A 21,754-nucleotide genomic window follows, 5' to 3' on the forward strand; every position below is an offset into this window, starting at 1 on the left:
AACAATAATCTTATCATCTGTAAACATTTATACATCCTAGTCTTATAATTTTGAGTAAAAAATCTCAGAAAAATAGGCATGATACAATGCCATTCATTTAAAATTAAGAAACACTGTATACGAACAATACTACATATATATATTTATATATTATATATATTTATAGGTATAAATATATATTTTAGAGATATATAGTAAAACTACAAAGAAATGCATGGATATGACAAAAAAACAATTTAGCATAGTAGCTACCTCTGTACAGGAGTCTTGAGAATGTGATTAGGGACAAGAACCTAAGGGATTTCAACTGAATTTCTAATATTTTGTTTCTTAAATTGGATAATGGATACATGGAATTTCATCTTATTACGTTTTTTATCTTTATCTGTGTTAGAAATATTATGTAATTGAAATACATATAAAACAAAGAAAAAGTCATATATATAATATATATTTATCCTTTGTTTCTAAATTTCCATTACAAAGATTAGAATGCTAAGAATAATATTGATATAATAGCAGGGATTCTGTGCATATCTAGGAAAATCTAGGAAGAAGGCTCACTATTGGTTTATTTTATCCTATTGAAATTACACATCTTTTTTCTTCTATTTTACTTAGAGCTCATTTTGAGTTACTGCAATTGTTTCTGTTTTAACAAGAACGTGTGGCAAATTTCATTAAATACCCTTTTGGCATCTATGGAGATGATTATCTAGTTTTTAAAAATTTGATATATCAATACAATGAATTATGTTAAAAGATTCCTGATACTATTCTAACATTGGAATCATGGAATAACCTGGGTTGTTTTATTATGTGGCATTCAATTTGCTAATATTTCATTTAGGATTTCTGCATTTGTGAAAGTTTGATTCGCACAGAGTGTTCTTTGGGGGGCAACCTAGGTTAGGTATTATTATTTGGGGTCAGGCTATTACAGGACGATTTGGGAAGCTTATCTTCTCTTACTAAGCTCTGCAAGTTGAAATAGCACAGGAATCAGTTGTTCTTCAAAGATCTGAAAAATCCTGTTAGTGAAATTTCTTGGTTCTTTCTCAGGTGGTAGCTCTGCATTTCACCCATGTTTATCAGGTTATTTAAGTTTTCTTCCCCTGTATTTAGATATGCACAGAAAATAGCCTCTTTTACATAAAATTTTAAGTGCAATCATTTTTATATGTCTTCTATACCTATGCTAAAAGCTTCTTTTTTCATTCCTAATTTTCTGTAAATTTTGTTTCTCCCTTTTTTTCTTGATTATCTTCACTGGATGTTTATTTTATTGTGCTTTTCAAAGAATCACCTCCTGGACCTGAAAATTCAGTATTTTTCCATGTATCGATAACTGCCTTTATTTTAAACTAATCCCTTCTCCCTGTGGGTTGATTTTGTTGTCCTTTTCTAGCTTTTTAGGTTCATATATTTGCATTCTTGTTGCAATTAATGATTCTAACTCTACTTGGAATTCAAGTTTGGCTGCATCTCATCCTCCTGTCATACGGTGTTATCATTATCACTACTTTCTAAGAATTTTTTAACCCAAGAGTGTGTTTGTTTATCCTTTTATAGATTTCTTGTCTTACTATAACATATGTACAACTCTGCCTGCCAAAGTAGGAACTGTCTACATTTTCCTTTCAGACTATCTTATGATGCTTTTCTAAATCTTCCACAAAGATTTGTAAAGATATAATCTCTTTGGTTGTATGGACCAAAGAGATTATATTAATCATATTATTCAACTTCTATAATTGGTTTGTCAGAGACTGCAAGAAATGTGTTACAGTTTTATAAAGACTATGGTTTTACAATTTTCATTTCATATTTCATCAATATTTTTATATCATATATTTCAACATAATGCTATTTAATGAAGAAAGACTCAGAGCTATTCTTTGGAAACTGTGACATTTATCAATAAAATAATTTTCTTTGGCTTGATAGTTTTGTCCTAAATTGTATTTTGTCTGCTATATTTTTCTCTCTCTCTCTCTTTTTTTTATTTGGCTGTGCTGCATGGCTTGTGGGATCTTAGTTCCCCCACCAGGGTTCAAACCCAGGCCCCCTGAAGTGGAAGCATGGAGTTTTAATCACTGGCCACCAGGGAATTCCTGTCTGCTTTTAATATTATAGTTAGTAGGTAATTAATATTATTTTCTTTTGGTCTGAATTTGCCATTACATCTTTTCCTATCTCTTTATTTAACATCTTTATTGGAGTATAATTGCTTTACAATGTTGTGTTAGTTTCTGCTGTATAACAAAGTGAATCAGCTATATGTATACATATATCCCCATATCTCCTTATTTTTACCTATTAGTTTTATTGGTTTATGGCTTATCACCAGTTTATTTGCTCTGGATTTCCCACACACTTTTTTTTTTTTTTTTGCGGTACGCGGGCCTCTCACTGTTGTGGCCTCTCCCGTTGCGGAGCGCAGGCTCCGGATGCGCAGGCTCAGCGGCCATGGCTCATGGGCCCAGCCGCTCTGCGGCATGTGGGATCTTCCCGAACCGGGGCACGAACCCGTGTCCCCTGCATCGGCAGGTGGACTCTCAACCACTGCGCCACCAGGGAAGCCCCCGCCCCACTTTTTGATTAATTTATTTGTCTGCTGGAATATTTCTTTGAGTCACTTTTTCAGAAAGGGCATGTACATAATACACATTCTTTTTGAGTGTCCATGTAATATTTAAAAGAAACTATTTCTGTAGAAGGCAAAGTTTGATATACTATTAAGTAATAAAAGCAAGTTATTAATTCATATGAATAGCATGACCTCATTGTGTTTGTGTATGTGTGTAAACATTTATACAGATGTGTGATTATATTTATAAGCATATATCCATACAGAGGTACACTGAAATAGAAAAGGAATATGTGGTGAAGAGTAAACTGTTATAATATTTAGACGGGAGAGCTACATACCTTTTAAAATATTTTCTAATTTTTCTCTAATAAGCATGTAATAATTAAAAACTGAGTTTTCATTTTTTTTAAAGAGTTACTATACTACCATAAGAAAATATATTCTGAGCTCAATATGGTAATAGAGAAAAAATTAATAGGAAAAAAGAAATCTAGTAATAACAAATGAGATTTTCGGTGATTTGCTGGATATGTGGAAAGACCTGGACTTGAGAATCAAAAGCCAGGGTCAAGTCCTGGATCTGACACTCATGCTCTGTGAAACTGAGCAAGCTGATTTTTTCTAAAACTCAGTTTCTTACTACTGGAAATGAAGGCAATAATAACTGTACCTATTTTCTAAGATCATGAGAGAGTGACATGAGATAAAAGAAAAGTGCTTTGTAAAAGTTAAAGCACCACAAAAAACGTTAGTTATTCCTATTTTATTTTTAACTATAAAAAGAGGCTTTTGTCTTAAGAACTGAGGCATTTCAAAGACAGCAAAAAGTAAATGCTCAAGAAAAGACAGGGCTATGGTTTTGCGTTGGTAGAAGTTCAGCCTTTCAGGTTCTGTAATACTGGTAGGCACGACTCATGTGTTCATCGATGAAAATCATGGGAATCGAAGGCTGCAATCCTAGGCGGCTGTCAGTATCTGCACATTTTTAGGAAGCTGAACACTAGTTTCAGGGTGGCAGTATGGATCCAGCCATAAAATGCAAGTTAAATCTGTTCCCTAGTCTTCATTTTTGTCTTTTACTTTGAAAATATCAAAGCCACTGTAAATAGGACTAATAATCTTCCCCTTGTCTGTTTCACAAGATTCTAATAGGTATGGTAAGGTGCAGTAATACAGACTCGGGAGCACTGTAAAATGTAAGGGGCTGTACAAACAGAAGAGATAATTATTCATAGTAGTTAGCATGGTTAAATCTCTCAAGAGCATACTTGACAAATTCTCTTCTTGCTTGAAGCACTTTTCTCTTTCCTGGGTGAGTGCTTGTGGGATGATGACATAACATTAATTAGAAAGTGTGTGTGTGCGTGCACCTGTGTGTGTGTGTGTGTGTGTGTGTGTGTGTGTGAGAGAGAGAGAGAGAGAGAGAGAGAGAAACACTCCTTGGAAATGAGAGAGCAGAGGTGGGCAATTAAGAAAAGAGGAGGAGGGAAGTTCATGTGAATTTTTCAAGTTTAGTCCAAACTCCAAGTCCTTTCCTAATACCCACATAAAGCACTGGCCATAACTGCAGAGGTACAAACCTACCTCCTAGTGTAGCTTGAAAAGTTAGAATGTTTTGACTGTAGCCATTTAGTGACAGAGGGAGCAAATGGCTGTTAGTGTGCTGGCCACGAATGCGTCAAATTCAGGAAACTTCAAGTGTTTAGTCTCCTGTGGAGTTGGCCTCCTATTTCCTGAGGTCTTTTAATCGCTTGGATTGTAACTATAATAAAAATGTCTGTACCAACTTCCACTGCTGAAGAGTCAGGAGTTGGATTTCACCCACTCTGAGTAAGAGCCCTGGTTTAGGGGAAGATCCTTGGCTGCCATTTCATAAACAGACTTTCTGAGAATCTCTGATGCAGCGTGTCTCTAGGCCCAGACTCTTTGGCAATGCTGAGAACACAGCAATTCTTTTGTAAATCTGTACTTATGAGTAAACCTGTCTCATTAAGGGCAGAAGGACACGTAAGTGGGAGGCATGGTTGCTGCCTATACCAACACAAAAATCTTCTTAAGCAAAACATGAACCTCTTCTTCTCATATATGTCCTCCTATTCTTTCTATGACATCTATTTATTTCAGTATTTCCATAGCAACTGCAGCTATGAAATTACCCCAGACATAGAGGATTTCTAAATTCTATCAGATTAAGCTAAGGGAAAAAGCAATGAGAATAATGTTATTAATCAGATTAAACCCTTATATTAGTGAACAATTTCTTCATGATGTACAAAGTATGACACTTGTTCATTCCTTCCCTTTGAAGACAAGGAAGAAGTTCATATCTCCCTTTAATAAATGAGGATACTGGTACTCAGAAATTAAATGACTTATCTAACATCACACCAGGAGAGCAAGAACTAGAACCAATGTATTCTATTTACATCACTTTCCTTCCCAAGGAAGCTTAGCGCTCTTAATTTTAATTTGTTCATTTATCCAAATCCATAAGAATAATCAAAACTAAGCTTTTAATAGATCTATCATCAAATTAGAAAAGCTTCTCATTGATTTTGCTAATCATAAAAACTCAAATTAAAAACAATTACATAATGCATCTATTAAAAATCGGTTCAAAAGAAACATAAACAAACTTCTTCAGTAGTGGATACGGTATAGTTTAACATTTGGTCTCATTATTGCTCATGGTTCTGAAAATTGGAAAAATCTTTTTAAGTAAATCCAGTAAAAGTTCTCCAAATTGTCATAAAGTAAGCTTGGTAACATAAATCAAAGGATTTATGTTAAGAGCATAATTCAAAATAAAATAACATAAAAATTTTTACTCATTTATAGGCACATTATGTACAATACTAAAAGTTTGGAAAGTACCCAATATCTTCCTAGTGGCCAATGGTTTTAAAATGTGGTGTGTAGACATAATGTAAAACTAAACAGATAAAGAGCTAAAATGGAAAGCTATATACATATTTACATTAAGTCAATCAGTAGAAAATACAAAGGAAAGCATGTATAAAATGATTAAAGAGAATTACAATGCTTTACTAAATCCAAATTTGTTTTATTACAGCTATGTACACGTAAGGATTAAGGATTCAAGAGATCATAGGAAAATATGAATAATCATTAAATCAAAGATAAAGCCATAACTGGTATAGTCTCTCTCCAAATTATGTAAATGTTTAATTTAAATATGATCTTAAGTTGATCAGTAACCAACATAGGAAAGAATAAATTAAATTTATATTAGACTGGTCTCCTTCCTGAACTCAGAGCATCAAACAGGGTGGTCCTTACACAGAAATAACTAACTAAATAAACCACTATCTTCAATATTCTGATTCCATCAACCAAAAAAAAAAAGGCACAGACTGAGCCCAGGGCTTAGTTTTCTCTGTTTTGTACAGGATGTCTTTCAGACATCTTGTTTCCACTAATGGAACAAAAGGCAATTTGAATGAATGACATTGCTCTATCCTAAGGGCTTTGGTTCCAAGAGAGATACATACAGCCCTAGGGTCCTCCTTAAACAAACTCTATTTTCAAAACAAACTTATTTCATTTTATTATCTCAGCTTCCCAAACCTCCCCTAAAAGAGAACTCTACATTTTCCGTGTGGCAGCTTATTGGACTCATGAAAGTTCAGAAGAACTTAAAATGCTAAAACATCCATCTGAGGGCTTGAGGGCTGTGCTGAACTCTGAAATCAATATCGAACAAGGAAAGGTCTTTCAGTAAAGCTTAACTGAATTCTGATAAGAATTAAATTACATTTAGAGTCACCACGGATAGATCTCATTAAAGAAAAATCTTGATTAAAGTTTCTTCAGAGGGAGTGAAGTCAAAAAGGATGGTAAGAATTTCCATTATTTGAATTCACCCACTTCTTCCAAGGATGTGATTAAATATCACTCAGATAGTGCGCCTTGTCACGAGCATAGTATAGTAACAGGCAACCAAGGCCTAAGGAAACACATCCTAAAGAATCACTGAGCTGCTCCGCCTGGAATGGAGATGGAAACCTCAGCCCACGACTGTACAAGCTCATAATTAGCCAGCTTAGACTTTCTTAAGTTTTACTATACCCTCAGGAGAGCAAGCAAAGCTTTTAAAAATGAGAGAGGGGTTAAGTCTGAGATTTCCCAAGCCCGATGCGTCTCACTACACATGTAAGGCTTTCAGAAACGCTAAACAGGCCAGAAATCTTACGAAAATTAATCTCAGAATAACATTAATTCCACTAGCCTTCCCTGAGCCAGACAAGTATGCTTTACAAGGACTGCCTCATTTCATACCTGCAAGTCTGGGGAGAATCCAGCATCATCACCATTATATATATGAGGAAACTGAGGCTGAGAAAGATCAAGGAACTTTCCCAAGGAGTCAAAGTATTAAGTGATGCAGCGCGCCTCAGGCTGGGGCAACGTCACGCCGGCCGCCTCTGCAGCTGCAGGCTCGCCCCGCATCTGTACCCCTCCCTCCCCGCAGCCTGAGTGAGCTGGAGCCCCCAAATCAGTGGCTCCTTTAACCCCCTCCTGTCTGAGCGAAGAACAGACGCCCTCAGGCAACCTACACGCAGAGGCGGGGCCAAATCCAAAGGTGAACCCGGGAGCTGTGCCAACAGAGAAGAGAAAGGGAAATCTCTCCCAGCAGCCTCAGGAACCACGGAATAAATCTCCACAATCAACCTGATGTACCCAGCATCTGTGGAATACCTGAATAGACAACGAATCATCCCAAATTGAGGAGGTGGATTTTGGGAGCAAAGATATATATATATTTTTTTCCTTTTTCTCTTTCTGTGAGGGTGTATGTGTATGCTTCTGTGTGTGATTTTGTCTGTATAGCTTTGCTTTTACCATTTGTCCTAGAGTTCTGTCCGTCCATTTTTTGGGTTTTTTCTACTTAAAAAATTTTTTCTTAATAATTATTTTTATTTTAATAATTTTATTTTACTTTATCTTATTTTATCTTCTTTCTTTCTTTCTTTCTCCCTTTCTTTCTTTCTTTTCTTCCTTCCTCCCTCCCTCCCTCTCTCTCTCTTCTTTCTTTCTTTCTTTCTTTCATTCATTCTTCTACTAATTCTTTCTTTCTACTTTTACTACCTTTTATTCTGAGCCGTGTGGATGAAAGGCTCTTGGTGCTCCAGCCAGGCATCAGGGCTGTACCCCTGAGGTGGGAGAGCCTGCTTCAGGACACTGGTCCGCAAGAGACCTCCCAGCTCCACGTAATATCAAACGGAAAAAATCTCCCAGAGATCTCCATCTCAATGCCAAGACCCAGCTTCACTCAACGACCAGCAAGCTACACTGCTGGACACCCTATGCCAAACAACTAGCAAGACAGGAACACAGCCCAACCCATTAGCAGAGAGGCTGCCTAAAATCATAATAAGGCCACAGACACCCCAAAACACACCAGCAGACATGGACCTGCCCACCAGAAAGACAAGATCCAGCCTCATCCACCAGAACACAGGCACTAGTCCCCTCCATCAGGAAGCCTACACAACCCACTGAACCAACTTTAGCCACTGGGGACAGACACCAAAAACAACAGGAACTACGAACCTGCAGCCTGCACAAAGGAGACACCAAACACAGTAAGATAAGCAAAATGAGAAGACAGAAAAACACACAGCAGATGAAAGAGCAAGATAAAAACCCACCAGACCTAACAAATGAAGAGGAAATAGGCAGTCTACCTGAAAAAGAATTCAGAGTAATAAGAGTAAAGATGATCCAAAATCTTGGAAATAGAATAGAGAAAATACAAGAAACGTTTAACAAGGACCTAGAAGAACTAAAGAGCAAACAAACAATGATAAACAACACAATAAATGAAATTAAAAATTCTCCAGAAGGGATCAATAGCAGAATAACTGAGGCAGAAGAACGGATAAGTGACCTGGAAGATAAAATAGTGGAAATTACTGCAGAGCAGAATAAAGAAAAAAGAATGAAAAGAACTGAGAACAGTCTCAAAGACCTCTGGGACAACATTAAATGCACCAACATTCAAATGATAGGGGTCCCAGAAGAAGAAGAGAAAAAGAAGGGGACTAAGAAAATATTTGAAGAGATTATAGTTGAAAACTTCCCTAATACGGGAAAGGAAATAGTTAATCAAGTCCAGGAAGCACAGAGACTCCCATACAGTATAAATCCAAGGAGAAACACGCCAAGACACATATTAATCAAACTATCAAAAATTAAATACAAAGAAAAAATATTAAAAGCAGCAAGGGACAAACAACAAATAACACACAAGGGAATCCCCATAAGGTTAACAGCTGACCTGTCAGCAGAAACTCTGCAAGCCAGAGGGAGTGACAGGACATATTTAAAGTGATGAAGGAGAAAAACCTACAACCAAGATTATTCTACCCAGCAAGGATCTCATTCAGATTTGATGGAGAAATTAAAACCTTTACAGATAAGCAAAAGTTAAGAGAATTCAGCACCACCAAACCAGCTTTACAACAAATGCTAAAGGAACTTCTCTAGGGAGGAAACACAAGAGAAGGAAAAGACCTACAATAACAAACCCAAAACAATTAAGAAAATGGGAATAGGAACATATATATCAATAATTACCTTAAATGTAAAGGGATTAAATGTTCCAACCAAAAGAAATAGACTGGCTGAATGGACACCAAAACAAGACCTGTATATATGCTGTCTACAAGAGACCCATTTCAGACCTAGGGACACATACAGACTGAAAGTGAGGGGATGGAAAAAGATATTCCATGCAAACGGAAGTCAAAAGAAAGCTGGAGTACATATTCTCATATCAGACAAAATAGACTTTAAAATAAAGACTATTACAAGAGACAAAGAAGTACACTACATAATGATCAAGGGATCGATCCAAGAAGATACAACAATTGTAAATATTTATGCACCCAACATAGGAGCACCTCAGTACATAAGGCAAATGTTAACAGCCATAAAAGGGGAAATCGAAAGTAACACAATCATAGTAGGGGACTTTAACACCCCACTTTCACCAATGGACAGATCATCCAAAACGAAAATAAATAAGGAAACACAAGCTTTAAATGATACATTAAACAAGATGGACGTAATTGATATTTATAGGACATTCCATCCAAAAACAACAGAATACACATTCTCCTCAAGTGCTCATGGAACATTCTCCAGGATAGATCATATCTTGAGTCACAAATCAAGCCTTGGTAAATTTAAGAAAATTGAAATCGTATCAAGTATGTTTTCTGACCACAACGCTATAAGACTAGATATCAATTACAGGAAAAAAACTGTAAAAAATACAAACACATGGAGGCTAAACAATACACTACTTAATAACCAAGAGATCACTGAAGAAATCAAAGAGGAAATCAAAAAATACCTAGAAACAAATGACAATGAAAACATGACGACCCAAAACCTATGGGATGCAGCAAAAGCAGTTCTAAAGGGAAGTTTATAGCAATAGACTCCTACCTTAAGAAACAAGAAACATCTCAAATAAACAACCTAACCTTACACCTAGAGCAATTAGAGAAAGAAGAACAACATAACCCCAAAGTTAGCAGAAGGAAAGAAATCATAAAGATCAAATCAGAAATAAATCAAAAAGAAATGAAGGAAACGACAGCAAAGATCAATAAAACTAAAAGCTGGTTCTTTGAGAAGATAAACAAAATTGAGAAACCATAGGCCAGACTCATCAAGAAAAAAAGGGAGAAGACTCAAATCAATAGAATTAGAAATGAAAAAGGAGAAGTAACAACTGACATTGCAGAAATACAAAGGATCATGAGAGATTACTAAAAGCAACTCTATGCCAATAAAATGGACAACCTGGAAAAAAATGGATAAATTCTTAGAAATGCACAACCTTCCGAGACTGAACCAGGAAGAAATAGAAAATATGAACAGTCCAATCACAAGCACTGAAATTGAAACTGTGATTAAAAATCTTCCAACACACAAAAGCCCAGGACCAGATGGCTTCACAGAGGAATTCCATCCAATATTTAGAGAAGAGCTAACACCTATCCTTCTCAAACTCTTCCAAAATATAGCAGAGGGAGGAACACTCCCAAACTCATTCTACGAGGCCACCATCACCCTGATACCAAAACCTGACAAAGATGTCACAAAGAAAAAAAAAACTACAGGCCAATATCACTGATGAACATAGATGCAAAAATCCTTAACAAAATACTAGCAAACAGAATCCAACAACACAGTAAAAGGATCATACACCATGATCAAGTGGGGTTTATCCCAGGAATCCAAGCGTTCTTCAATATGTGGAAATCAATGAATGTGATACACCATATTAACAAACGGAAGGAGAAAAACCATATGATCATCTCAATATATGCAGAGGAAGCTTTTGAAAAAATTCAACACCCATTTATGATAAAAACCCTGCAGAAAGTAGGCATAGAGGGAACTTTCCTCATCATAATAAAGGCCATATATGACAAATCCACAGCTAACATCGTCCTCAATGGTGAAAAACTGAAACCATTTCCACTAAGATCAGGAACATGACAAGGTTGCCTACTCACACCACGATTATTCAACATAGTTTTGGAAGTTTTACCCACAGGAATCAGAGAAGAAAAAGAAATAAAAGGAATCCAAATTGGAAAAGAAGAAGTAAAGCTGTCACTGTTTGCAGATGACATGATACTATACACAGAGAATCCTAAAGATGCTACCGGAAAACTACTAGAGCTAATCAATGAATTTGGTAAAGTAGCAGGATACAAAATTAATGCACAGAAATCTCTGGCATTCCTATAAAATAATGATGAAAAATCTGAAAGTGAAATGAAGAAAACACTCCCATTTACCATTGCAACAAAAAGAATGAAACATCTAGGAATAAACCTACCTAAGTAGACAAAAGACCTGTATGCAGAAAATTATAAGACACTGATGAAAGAAATTAAGGAAGATACAAATAGATGGAGAGATATACCATGTTCTCAGATTGGAAGAATCAACATTGTGAAAATGACTCTACTACCCAAAGCAATCTACAGATTCAATGCAATCCCTATCAAACTACCACTGTCATTTTTCACAGAACTAGAACAAAAAATTTCACAATTTGTATGGAAATGCAAAAGACCCCGAATAGCCAAAGCAATCTTGAGAACGAAAAACGGAGCTGGAGGAATCTGGCTCCCTGACCTCAGACTATACTACAAAGCTACAGTAATCAAGACAGTATGGTACTGGCACAAAAACAGAAAAATAGATTAATGGAACAGGATAGAAAGCCCAGAGATAAACCCACGCACATATGGTCACCATGTCTTTGATAAAGGAGGCAGGAATGTACAGTGGAGAAAGGACAGCCTCTTCCATAAGTGGTGCTGGGAAAACTGGACAGGTACATGTAAAAGTATGAGCTTAGATCACTCCCTAACACCATACACAAAAATAAGCTCAAAATGGATTAAAGACCTAAATGTAAGTCCAGAAACTATCAAACTCTTAGAGGAAAACATATGCAGAACACTCTATGATATAAATCACAGCAAGATCCTTTATGACCCACCTCCTAGAGAAATTAAAAGAAAAATAAAAATAAACAAATGGGACCTAATGAAACTTCAAAGCTTTTGCACAGCAAAGGAAACCATAAACAAGACCAAAAGACAACTCTCAGAATGGGAGAAAATATTTTTCTCCCATTGCAAATGGAGCAACTGACAAAGGATTAATCTCCAAAATATATAAACAGCTCATGCAGCTCAATCACAAAAAAAAACAAACAACCCAATCCAAAAATGGGCAGAAGACCTAAATAGACATTTCTCCAAAGAAGATATACAGACTGCCAACAAACACATGAAAGAATGCTCAACATCATTAATCATTAGAGAAATGCAAATCAAAACTACAATGAGATATCATCTCACACCAGTCAGAATGGCCATCATCAAAAAATCTAGAAACAATAAATGCTGGAGAGGGTGTGGAGAAAAGGGAACCCTCTTGTACTGCTGGTGGGAATGTGAATTGTACAGACACTATGGAGAACAGTATGGAGGTTCCTTAAAAAACTACAAATAGAACTACCATATGACCCAGCAATCCCACTACTGGGCATATACCCTGAGAAAACTATAATTCAAAAAGAGTGATGTACCAAAATGTTCATTGCCGCTCTATTTACAATAGCCCAGAGATGGATACAACCTAAGTGTCCATCATTGGATGAATGGATAAAGAAGATGTGGCAAATATATACAATGGAATATTACTCAGCCATAAAAAGAAACAAAATTGAGCTATTTGTAATGAGGTGGATAGACCTAGAGTCTGTCATACAGAGTGAAGTCAGTCAGAAAGAGAAAGACAAATACCGTATGCTAACACATATATATGGAATTTAAGAAAAAAAAAAAGTCATGAAGAACCTAGGGGCAAGACAGGAATAAAGACACAGACCTACTAGAGAATGGACTTGAGGACATGGGGAGGGGGAAGGGTAAGCTGTGAGAAAGTGAGAGAGTGGCATGGACATCTATACACTACCAAACGTAAGGTAGATAGCTAGTGGGAAGCAGCCGCATGGCACAGGGAGATCAGCTCGGTGCTTTGTGACCACCTAGAGGGGTGGGATAGGGAGGGTGGGAGGGAGGGAGACGCAAGAGGGAAGAGATATGGGGATATATGTATATGTATAACTGATTCACTTTGTTATAAAGAAGAAACTAACACACCATTGTAAAGCAATTATACTCCAATAAAGATGTAAAAAAAAAAATAAATAAAATAAATGGGGAAAAAAAGGGTGAAAAATAGACACAAGAATTACAAAAACCAGTGTATTCTGTGGTCACTTAGTGTATGGACGAACAGTCATAGTTGCTTCTCGAGGCTCTGCTGAGCTCACTGTAATAAATAAATTCCCTGTGGTCCTAGATCAGTGTGAACGACAAGCCACACAGTCTGTTTACAAAGGCAGGGAATTTTGCAATTTTCTCATTCAACAAAGATTTCTAAGAGTGATATTTGAAACATTTTTACTTCCTAAAGAGGCATACTTTTGTTCACTAGACTTTCCCTGATATGTAATTGTCCCTTCCAAAGCAACGGGATATCACTGTGTTTGTGTTTATGTTCTGGATAAACTAAAGCCTTGTGGTGTGTTTATGTTCTGGATGAACTAAAGCTTTGCGGTGTCTGCACCAAATACGAGACTAGCGTGACCACCTGAATTTAATCCTGGCTTTGACACTAATAAAATAAGTCATTTTCTTCCTCTCTGTGTATTCTCACTTCTTTTTTTTTTTTTTTATAAATTTATTTATTCATTTTTGCCTGCATTGGGTCTTTGTTGCTGCATGCAGGCTTTCTCTAGTTGCAGCGAGCGGGGGCTACTCTTCGTTGCGGTGTGCGGGCTTCTCATTGTGGTGGCTTTTTTTGTTGAGGAGCACAGGCTCCAGGCTTGCGGGCTTCAGCAGTTGTGGCACATTGGCTCAGCAGTTGTGGCTCGCGTGCTCTAGAGAGCAGGCTCAGTAGTTGTGGTGCACGGGCTTAGTTGCTCCGCGGCATGTGGGATCTTCCTGGACCAGGCCTCGAACCCATGTCTCCTGCATTGGCAGGCGGATTCTTAACCACTGTGCCACCAGGGAAGTCCCTGTATTCTCACTTCTAAAGAGAGGAGTTAGACAAATGATATTAAGCTTTCTTTTTCCAGCTCCAACATTGTGTGGTACTATAATGATGTTATATGTGGCCAAGTTGCCCTTGGGGAGGAAAATGAAATAAAATTGAACTTAAGAGATGCAAAACAATATTTAATCCTGCAAGATCTTAATCTTGAAGAAATTTCAGATCAATGCTACAGATTCCAGGGCTGCAATGAGTTTGAGCTTTCAGGTTATGGGAAAGTCCCAGTGAGGCCAGAAACTTCTGCAATAAACCTGAACCTCGGGGCTCTGCAAAGCTATGTGTATAACTTCCAATACTTCCCACCCAAGGTTTCTCTTATGTTGGAATGCCAGGGGTGCTGAGGGCCAAATCATGCCTCTTGTGTGGGTTTGCAAAAAAGCACTACTTTTTCCACTGACAAGTGTTCAACAGAGAGATAAAATCGTGTAGAAGGATAGAAAGGAAATTTACTTTAGATTAAAAAAATTTATGTTCTTTTACCAAACTGCTCTATCAGAAGATAGCTTAACGTGTAGATTTCAGTAGCCTGACAAACAGCTAAGATAATGTGACTATGAGTATTTTTTAGTCACCCAGCTATGTTATTAAAATATAGTTGTGTATTTAAAAAAAGGAGACAATTATTAGCTCAGTCAGCATGACTATTTATTTCCCTTTAAGGTACTCTATAATAGTTTCTCTAACTGCATCATGAAAACCTGCTGAGTATGGCAGGTAAGAGAAATTCTGGGTAGAAAAAAGGTGATTCAAAGGACCCAGGAGTTTGAAAGACCACTCACAAGTCCCAAGGCCGTGCAACGTTTCTCTACAAATACGACATCAAATACGGAGTGAGATCTAATAAGAAGTGGTGTGACGCTGCTACTTGGGAAACCTTCTGATGCTTTAAGGGGCAACGTGCTAGCTTGTACATATATGCTTGTAAGCCACAGGGTGATGATCTTTCTGGCAGGCCACTAATTGAATGGTAGCCCTATCTAATGCACCCTTTGACCTCATATGAACAGGGGGCGTATGGATAAAAATTAAGATATACCAATTTACACACATGCATATTTTGAAATCTGATGAGAAGCAAAGATCTGATGGCTACGTTTGAGCTAGAGTGACTGGCATTTTGCCAACCAAGTCATCTTTGTAAAGTACCTGAGGACCAAATCTGAACTTACGATGTAGCAGGGCTCACAGTAGGCTTTCTTCTCCACCGCATAGAAGGGCTGCCCTCGGAGCTTGTTGTTACAGACGATGCAGGTAAAACAATCCACGTGGAAGACCTGATCCATGGCAGTGCATCCTGTCCCTTCCCCTACTACATTTTCCCCACAGCGAGCACAGCGGCCTGAAAGAAAAAAGGGGTTGACTGTTCAGAACACCTTCAGTCCTTCTAAAGAAGACAATGCGTGGTGGGGACAGCACATCTGTAATGTCAACAGCAGGTGGGATCACCACCGCCGCCATCACCATCATGAGGCAGGATGACCGCTGCAGCCCCCATGAGGCCAGCATGATGGGGATTTTACGAATCAGTTGAGAAGTTGACCCTCACAGCCAAGGTCCCACGGAGAGTGACTGAGTAGAACTCAGGTCTCCTGATGTTGAGGCCAGTGCTCTGCCTCTAATCTCACACACAAATTAAGAGGAACATGAGTCAGGATGGTAGGAGTGGAAGGCATAATCTAGAAAAGTCTTTCTCCTTGGACAGACTATGTGTCCAGCTAGACTGTGAGGGAACTGGGTCCAAACTCAAACTTCAACTCCTTCCACAAAAGCCTGGCTTGCAAAACCTCTGCATCCAGCCCTCAGTGACAGGCAGATAAAAAAGTAGTCCCTTTTATTTCCAGATAGCGCTGACGGCTAGAAAGTGTTCTCGTATTGAGCCGGAATGCCTCCTCATTCTGTTACCCAATAGTCCCAGTTCTGTCCTTTAGGGCCTCAAGAAATAAGTCTCATCACTTACACTTGACACCCTTTAAGATATTACAGATCAGCATTGCCTCCAAGTCTGTTTATAGTTTGAATATCCCTTAATCATGCAACAGTTCCACAGACTGTAGGATTTTGAGTCCCTCATGGCCTAGGTTGTCCCTGTCCAGCCCAGTGTTCTGCAAATTTTCAGCATGATTAAATTGATTTGTGGGGCTTCTGACCACATATGGACACTGTGTTTAGGTTAAAAAAAAACTGCATTAAAATTTGAATAATAACATTAGCATGTAATTTACAAAAAAAAAAAAATTTATGTCATTGAGAGGCATTGTGCTGGCTGCAGTCTGTATCCATAGCTGGCTTCACCATGGGAATCTTGAGCCAGAGGTCAGAGCCGCATTCAGTTTCCCTTCTTACTCTTTATTTCTACGAAGGTAAAAAGTTTTAACAAGTAATTACAAGTCACTGGGAACGTCAGCAAGAATCGGCAGGCTTTTACAGATAAGCTTTAGCAAAACTAGTGCTTCCTATAGGTCAGGCATTTTCTATGTGCTTTACGTATATTAACTCATTTCATATTCACAACAACCTGTGTGACAAGTACTATTAGTATCCCTATTTTACAGGTGAGGAAACTGGGTTACATAAGTGGCTGACTACCTTCTAGCCCAAGCAGTCTAGCTTCAGTGTCGATGGTCCTAACCATTCTGCTGTCTTGCTTCTGCCTAGTTCTGTGTATCAGGATTGAACACAGAGCTGACACTATGGAGAGATTTCTCACTAAAGGCTGCCCTCAGCCCTCCATCACATTGGATTGACGACTATTTCACACCTAGAAGGGAGGAGGTTTAAATGTTTCAACTTGGGAGAAAAGAGGCAAATGTGTTTCTAATCCTCTCTTGCACTGGCCCTGGAAAGTATTTCTGTACATTTTGTTGCAGAATTTGAATGCATCTTTAAAATATAGCCCAAACTATAGAACATTTCCCCCCTAAAGAAAGAGAAATATCAAGCGCTGAAGAAAGAGTCAAACTTTTGGAAACTGAGCCACTTCCACCATAGTTGATATTTTTATTAAGTCTTGACATCATATTCTTGACATTTGATAAACTTTTATAAAATAAATGTTTGTAATAAACTTTGTGGCTTGATTTACAAACTTCTATCCAAGAGTGAACTTGTGTCTGTTTTTTAGTAAAAGATGTACAACCTTAGAAACGTGCTTTAAAATTTTAGACTCTCATTGCCTTTAGTATCAAAATTAGGATTTTCATATGGCACTATTTTGTGATTATTCAGAAAAAAACACATTGATTTACTAGAAAGTTCACTATACTATGTTTGAAAAGGATGCTAAAAGTCTGAGAGCTTCATGTCACTATCTGACAACATTTCACTACAAACAACATATTGGGAATTACAGGCGAATGGATCCCCAATCCATAAAATATAGGCGAATGGATCACCGATCCATAAAATATAATTTAAAAAATTACATCATCATCATCACAGCATTCCAAATTTTCTTTTTCAACTGCTTGTGCAAAATAATCACATTCATCCCAGTGTATATAGATTCATTTCCAATATTTATACTGAATTGTCTTCACTAATGTTTACATTTGTAATATTAATCTAAAGTGGTATTTATGGGATTATCTTTATTACTATTTTTTCTACTTTCAAAGAATCATACTCAAATCACTGATCTATTTTGCCAAACTGAAGAAATAGGGTAATATAGTAATGATAAAAAAAAAAATGTAGGTTTCGCAGCAGTAGAAAAAAAAACATACTAATGACATGAAAATACTGTGAGCTTAATGGCAATGTTACTGAACGTCGGATAAACAACACCGATCAACACAGGTCTGGTGGTACATATGCAATCTTTAAGAATGTGATGATTCATTAAGAGCATATTGGATTCCTGTGAATACTGTAGTTTTACAATTCAGATTCATTAAATGCAAGTCAACAAAATAATTATTTATTACTCTTTCCTTTTCTAGACACCAAACTGGACTCCTTGATACTCCATCAGGGACTACCAGTGATCTGTGGACCACACTTTGGAAAAAATTTGTTCTGGCCAAATGTGATTGACTATTGGTCATGGTGGTCGATGAGACAGGTAGAGATAGCAATTATGATTCCAGACCATGGCTGCCCAATGTGTAATATCCGGAATCCAGGAGGCTGAGTCTACATGGTTTATGGAGAGTTTGAGAGCTACCCATGAGGATCTAGGAGAAAATTTCAATCACTGATTAAAGGGAAAGGTTGGAGCAGAGCCCTAAAGGGCAGGATGAAAAGCTAAGCTTTGGAATTCTCATTGTATTCAACGGGCATTCCCCAGGTACCTACTCTTTGCCCAGTACTGTAATCTGTATGATACCCAGAAATGAATTAGGTGACGTCAGTGCCTTTCACATCAATTATGAGACTATATAACATCCTACAATCACATGACAAAATGTGGTGTCATCTGAGAAAGTGCTCTGGAGATGTGGGAGGAACATCACACTTGAGACAGCTCAGGAAAGGTTTTGTGGAGAAAGAGGCATTTAAGTCCAACCTTAAAGGATGGAATTTTGACAGGTGGGGATGGAAGAGAAAGAAACATTCTAGTTTTTCCAGAGTGGCTGGGTTTCCTGGATCCAGAAACTCTGCAGTGGCTTGGTGGTGGGACAACAAGGTTTTGTCCTCTCAGCTATGAAAGCAGATGGACTGTGTTCACAAGGAACAATCTTTTCCTTCATATTTTGGAGAATATTCTTCCAGAGTGGGTCAGGCTAATATGCTGGACCCAGACATGACCAGCTTGCTGCCTCCCGTATTTTTCCTATTCTTGGGAGAAATCGGGGACACCAGGCTCGAGGGCAGTCAGTCTGGCACCTTTAAAATCACAAGCACAGAAAAGAGCAAAGAACAAAAATTAAAAATAGCTCTCTCTACACTTTCTGTCTACAGCATGACAGAAAAGATGCCCGAATGTTACCTTTTCACATTAACAAAAATGTACAAACTATACCTTTTAGGGAGGCATTCACAATGGAAAGAAAGTCACTAGAGCATAATACATCCTTGCCCCTAGAGGGGCTCATGCTACACATCATTAAAAGCATCCTGCAATCTTGCTGCCCATCTTGGAGACAAGTATCTCAGCGCTTTTAAACGAGAAAAACCAGGGGAATGGTACCAGACTTGGAGGCATCAGAGTATGAAGGAAACATTGTTGATTAGGGGCCAGTGGGAAGCTCAGGGTCAAGTTCAGACCCAGGGATGGTATGAGGAGCTCACTGGCAAAGCTTAGCACATAACTTAAAAAATCCAAGGACAGGGCTTCCCTGGTGGCGCAGTGGTTGAGAGTCCGCCTGCCGATGCAGGGGACACGAGTTCGTGCCCCGGTCCGGGAAGATCCCACATGCCGCGGAGCGGCTGGGCCCGTGAGCCATGGCCGCTGAGCCTGCGCGTCCGGAGCCTGTGCTCCGCAACGGGAGAGGCCACAGCGGTGAGAGGCCCGCGTACCGCAAAAAAAAAAAAAAAAAAAAAAGAAAAATCCAAGGGCAGAGAGTTAAGACAGCCTGGGGGGAACTTTGTCAGTGAATTGAGATGCCAGAACCAAAAAAGTCCTGTCCATGTATTATCGTTTGTTATATATCGATAACGCATTGTATCGATTGTGGAGCCAGTCAGGGATTCTTCTCACCCCTCCCCCTCCTTCTTCCCCACTCCCACAACTATTACAACCTCTGCAAAGTCTCTGAAATGCTTCTCTTCCATCACAGGTCTGCTGCCCACATTGGGCTTATTATCTTTCATGGGTCATTGCAATGACTTCCTGATTGTTCCACTAGCTCTGACTTACTCCCTCTTACAAATGGACAGGCTTTATGGTGGTCTTACTACTTGAGCTAAGTCTAGAAGTTTAGATAGTTTTTGAACAAGTCATTTTAGGAATGGCATGGGTGAAGGGTGACGTTACAGTCAAATCTACAAGTTAAGCAAGACAGGTGGAGTAGTGGGACATGGGTCTTCATATCCACTGGTGCCAGCTTTCTCTTTCTGTAATGTGAATTTATTTTCTTTATAATATGAAAATAAAATTTCATTTAAAAATGAAGTTCTTGTGACCAGTACACCATTAATACGATAGGCCATAGACCCTCTTCTGCAGATACTGCTTGTTTCTGAGGTGAGACCAAAAATGTCCAGTCATTTTGAGAGTCGGTGGCATGGTGATGGGGGGTTGACATACTCTCAAACTTGTGCATCATTCAACATCAAAAGCAAACTAGTACATTTATGCAGACATAAAGCCAGGTCACATACGTCTCCATCTCCTCCTTGCCACTTGCCTTGTAACAGGAATTTTTGGCATAAGCAAAATTAATAGTCTATCTTTAAATATTATAATGACTTGAAACTCTATATGCCAATTGTATGATCTACCAGCTTTCTCACTAAGCACCTTTTCAAATATATTCTGAACAAAGTCCTGCTCCAAAAGTTGAATCAATAAAGTTATATCAGAGTAGTGAACTGATAGCAAATTATTCCTAGAAACAAAGCTTGCTCCAATTTACCCTACATGTGTCCACTGGAGTTATCTTCCTAAAGCACAGGCTCCATTAAGTTGATTCAAAAATTATCTTCCACTGAAAGTACAAAAAGATCATAGAACAAGTTTGTACTCTTTATGTGACAGGTCCATATGACATTCACTGAAATCTAGGATGATGGCATTTTCTAATCACCAAAGCTTTTACTTTATGAAACCCCGTAGTATTAATGCATGGCATAATAGATAACCTGTTTTTTAAGCTGCATAAGTCCTAGGACAGTGATTCTCAACCTTGCCTGTATGTTGGAATCATCTGGGGAATTAAAAAAAAAAAAAAAAATACTGGTCTCTGGGTCCCAGCTCCAGAGATTCTGATTTCATTGGTCTGAGGTGGGATGTCTTAGGATAGGAATTTTTAAAAGCTCTCCAGGTGATTGAAAGTTAAGCCACTGTTCCAAGGGGTGCCTATTTCTGCACTGCTTGTCAGAATAACAGCTGACAAGAATCGTCCAGACAGACCTCATCTGCACGCAAAACAGTTAGGGGACAGACTGTTAACCATGAGTTGGCTGAAAAAAAGAAATTTCGGTGGCATCATAATATATCTTGCTTTTCACCAACAAGAGTAATTTCCCTAAAGCTGTCTCTTTATGTCTTAGTTTGAAGAGTTTTCAGTGGCTTTCCATCCACTGATAACATACACGAAGAGAATCAGCTAAGTTTTACCATAAAATACTTTGACAGCATTAAGCCAGAGAAAGCAGTTCACATATATTAATTACAAGTATTCCTATAGAACAGGCTTCTTTTGTGCTGTAAATAAATTTATCATATGGCACTGCTATGTGGCCTTAGACGATACAGAACACACAAAGAATGTCAACCGATAGCCATTTAAGATCATGATACCACATAGTATACAGTATACATCAAATTGAGTTTTATATATTTTCTTGAACTCTGCCTTTAAATACTGTACCAGTATC

At 38.1% G+C, this 21,754-nt stretch overlaps 1 protein-coding gene across 3 annotated transcripts in view; it reads right to left on the reverse strand.

Moving 5' to 3' along the window:
- The window catches only part of LPP (LIM domain containing preferred translocation partner in lipoma), a 685,690-nt gene that overhangs the window by 94,916 nt on the left and 569,020 nt on the right, over positions 1-21,754 (reverse strand). For all 3 annotated transcript variants that reach the window (XM_082839405.1, XM_082839407.1, XM_082839406.1), the window contains one exon: positions 15,445-15,614. In XM_082839405.1, coding sequence (XP_082695531.1) covers positions 15,445-15,614 — 170 coding nt within the window. The remainder of the gene's footprint in view (positions 1-15,444; positions 15,615-21,754) is intronic.

The sequence above is a fragment of the Leucopleurus acutus genome (genome assembly GCF_964270905.1).
Source record: "Leucopleurus acutus genome assembly, chromosome: 5".
Classification (NCBI taxonomy): domain Eukaryota; kingdom Metazoa; phylum Chordata; class Mammalia; order Artiodactyla; family Delphinidae; genus Leucopleurus; species Leucopleurus acutus.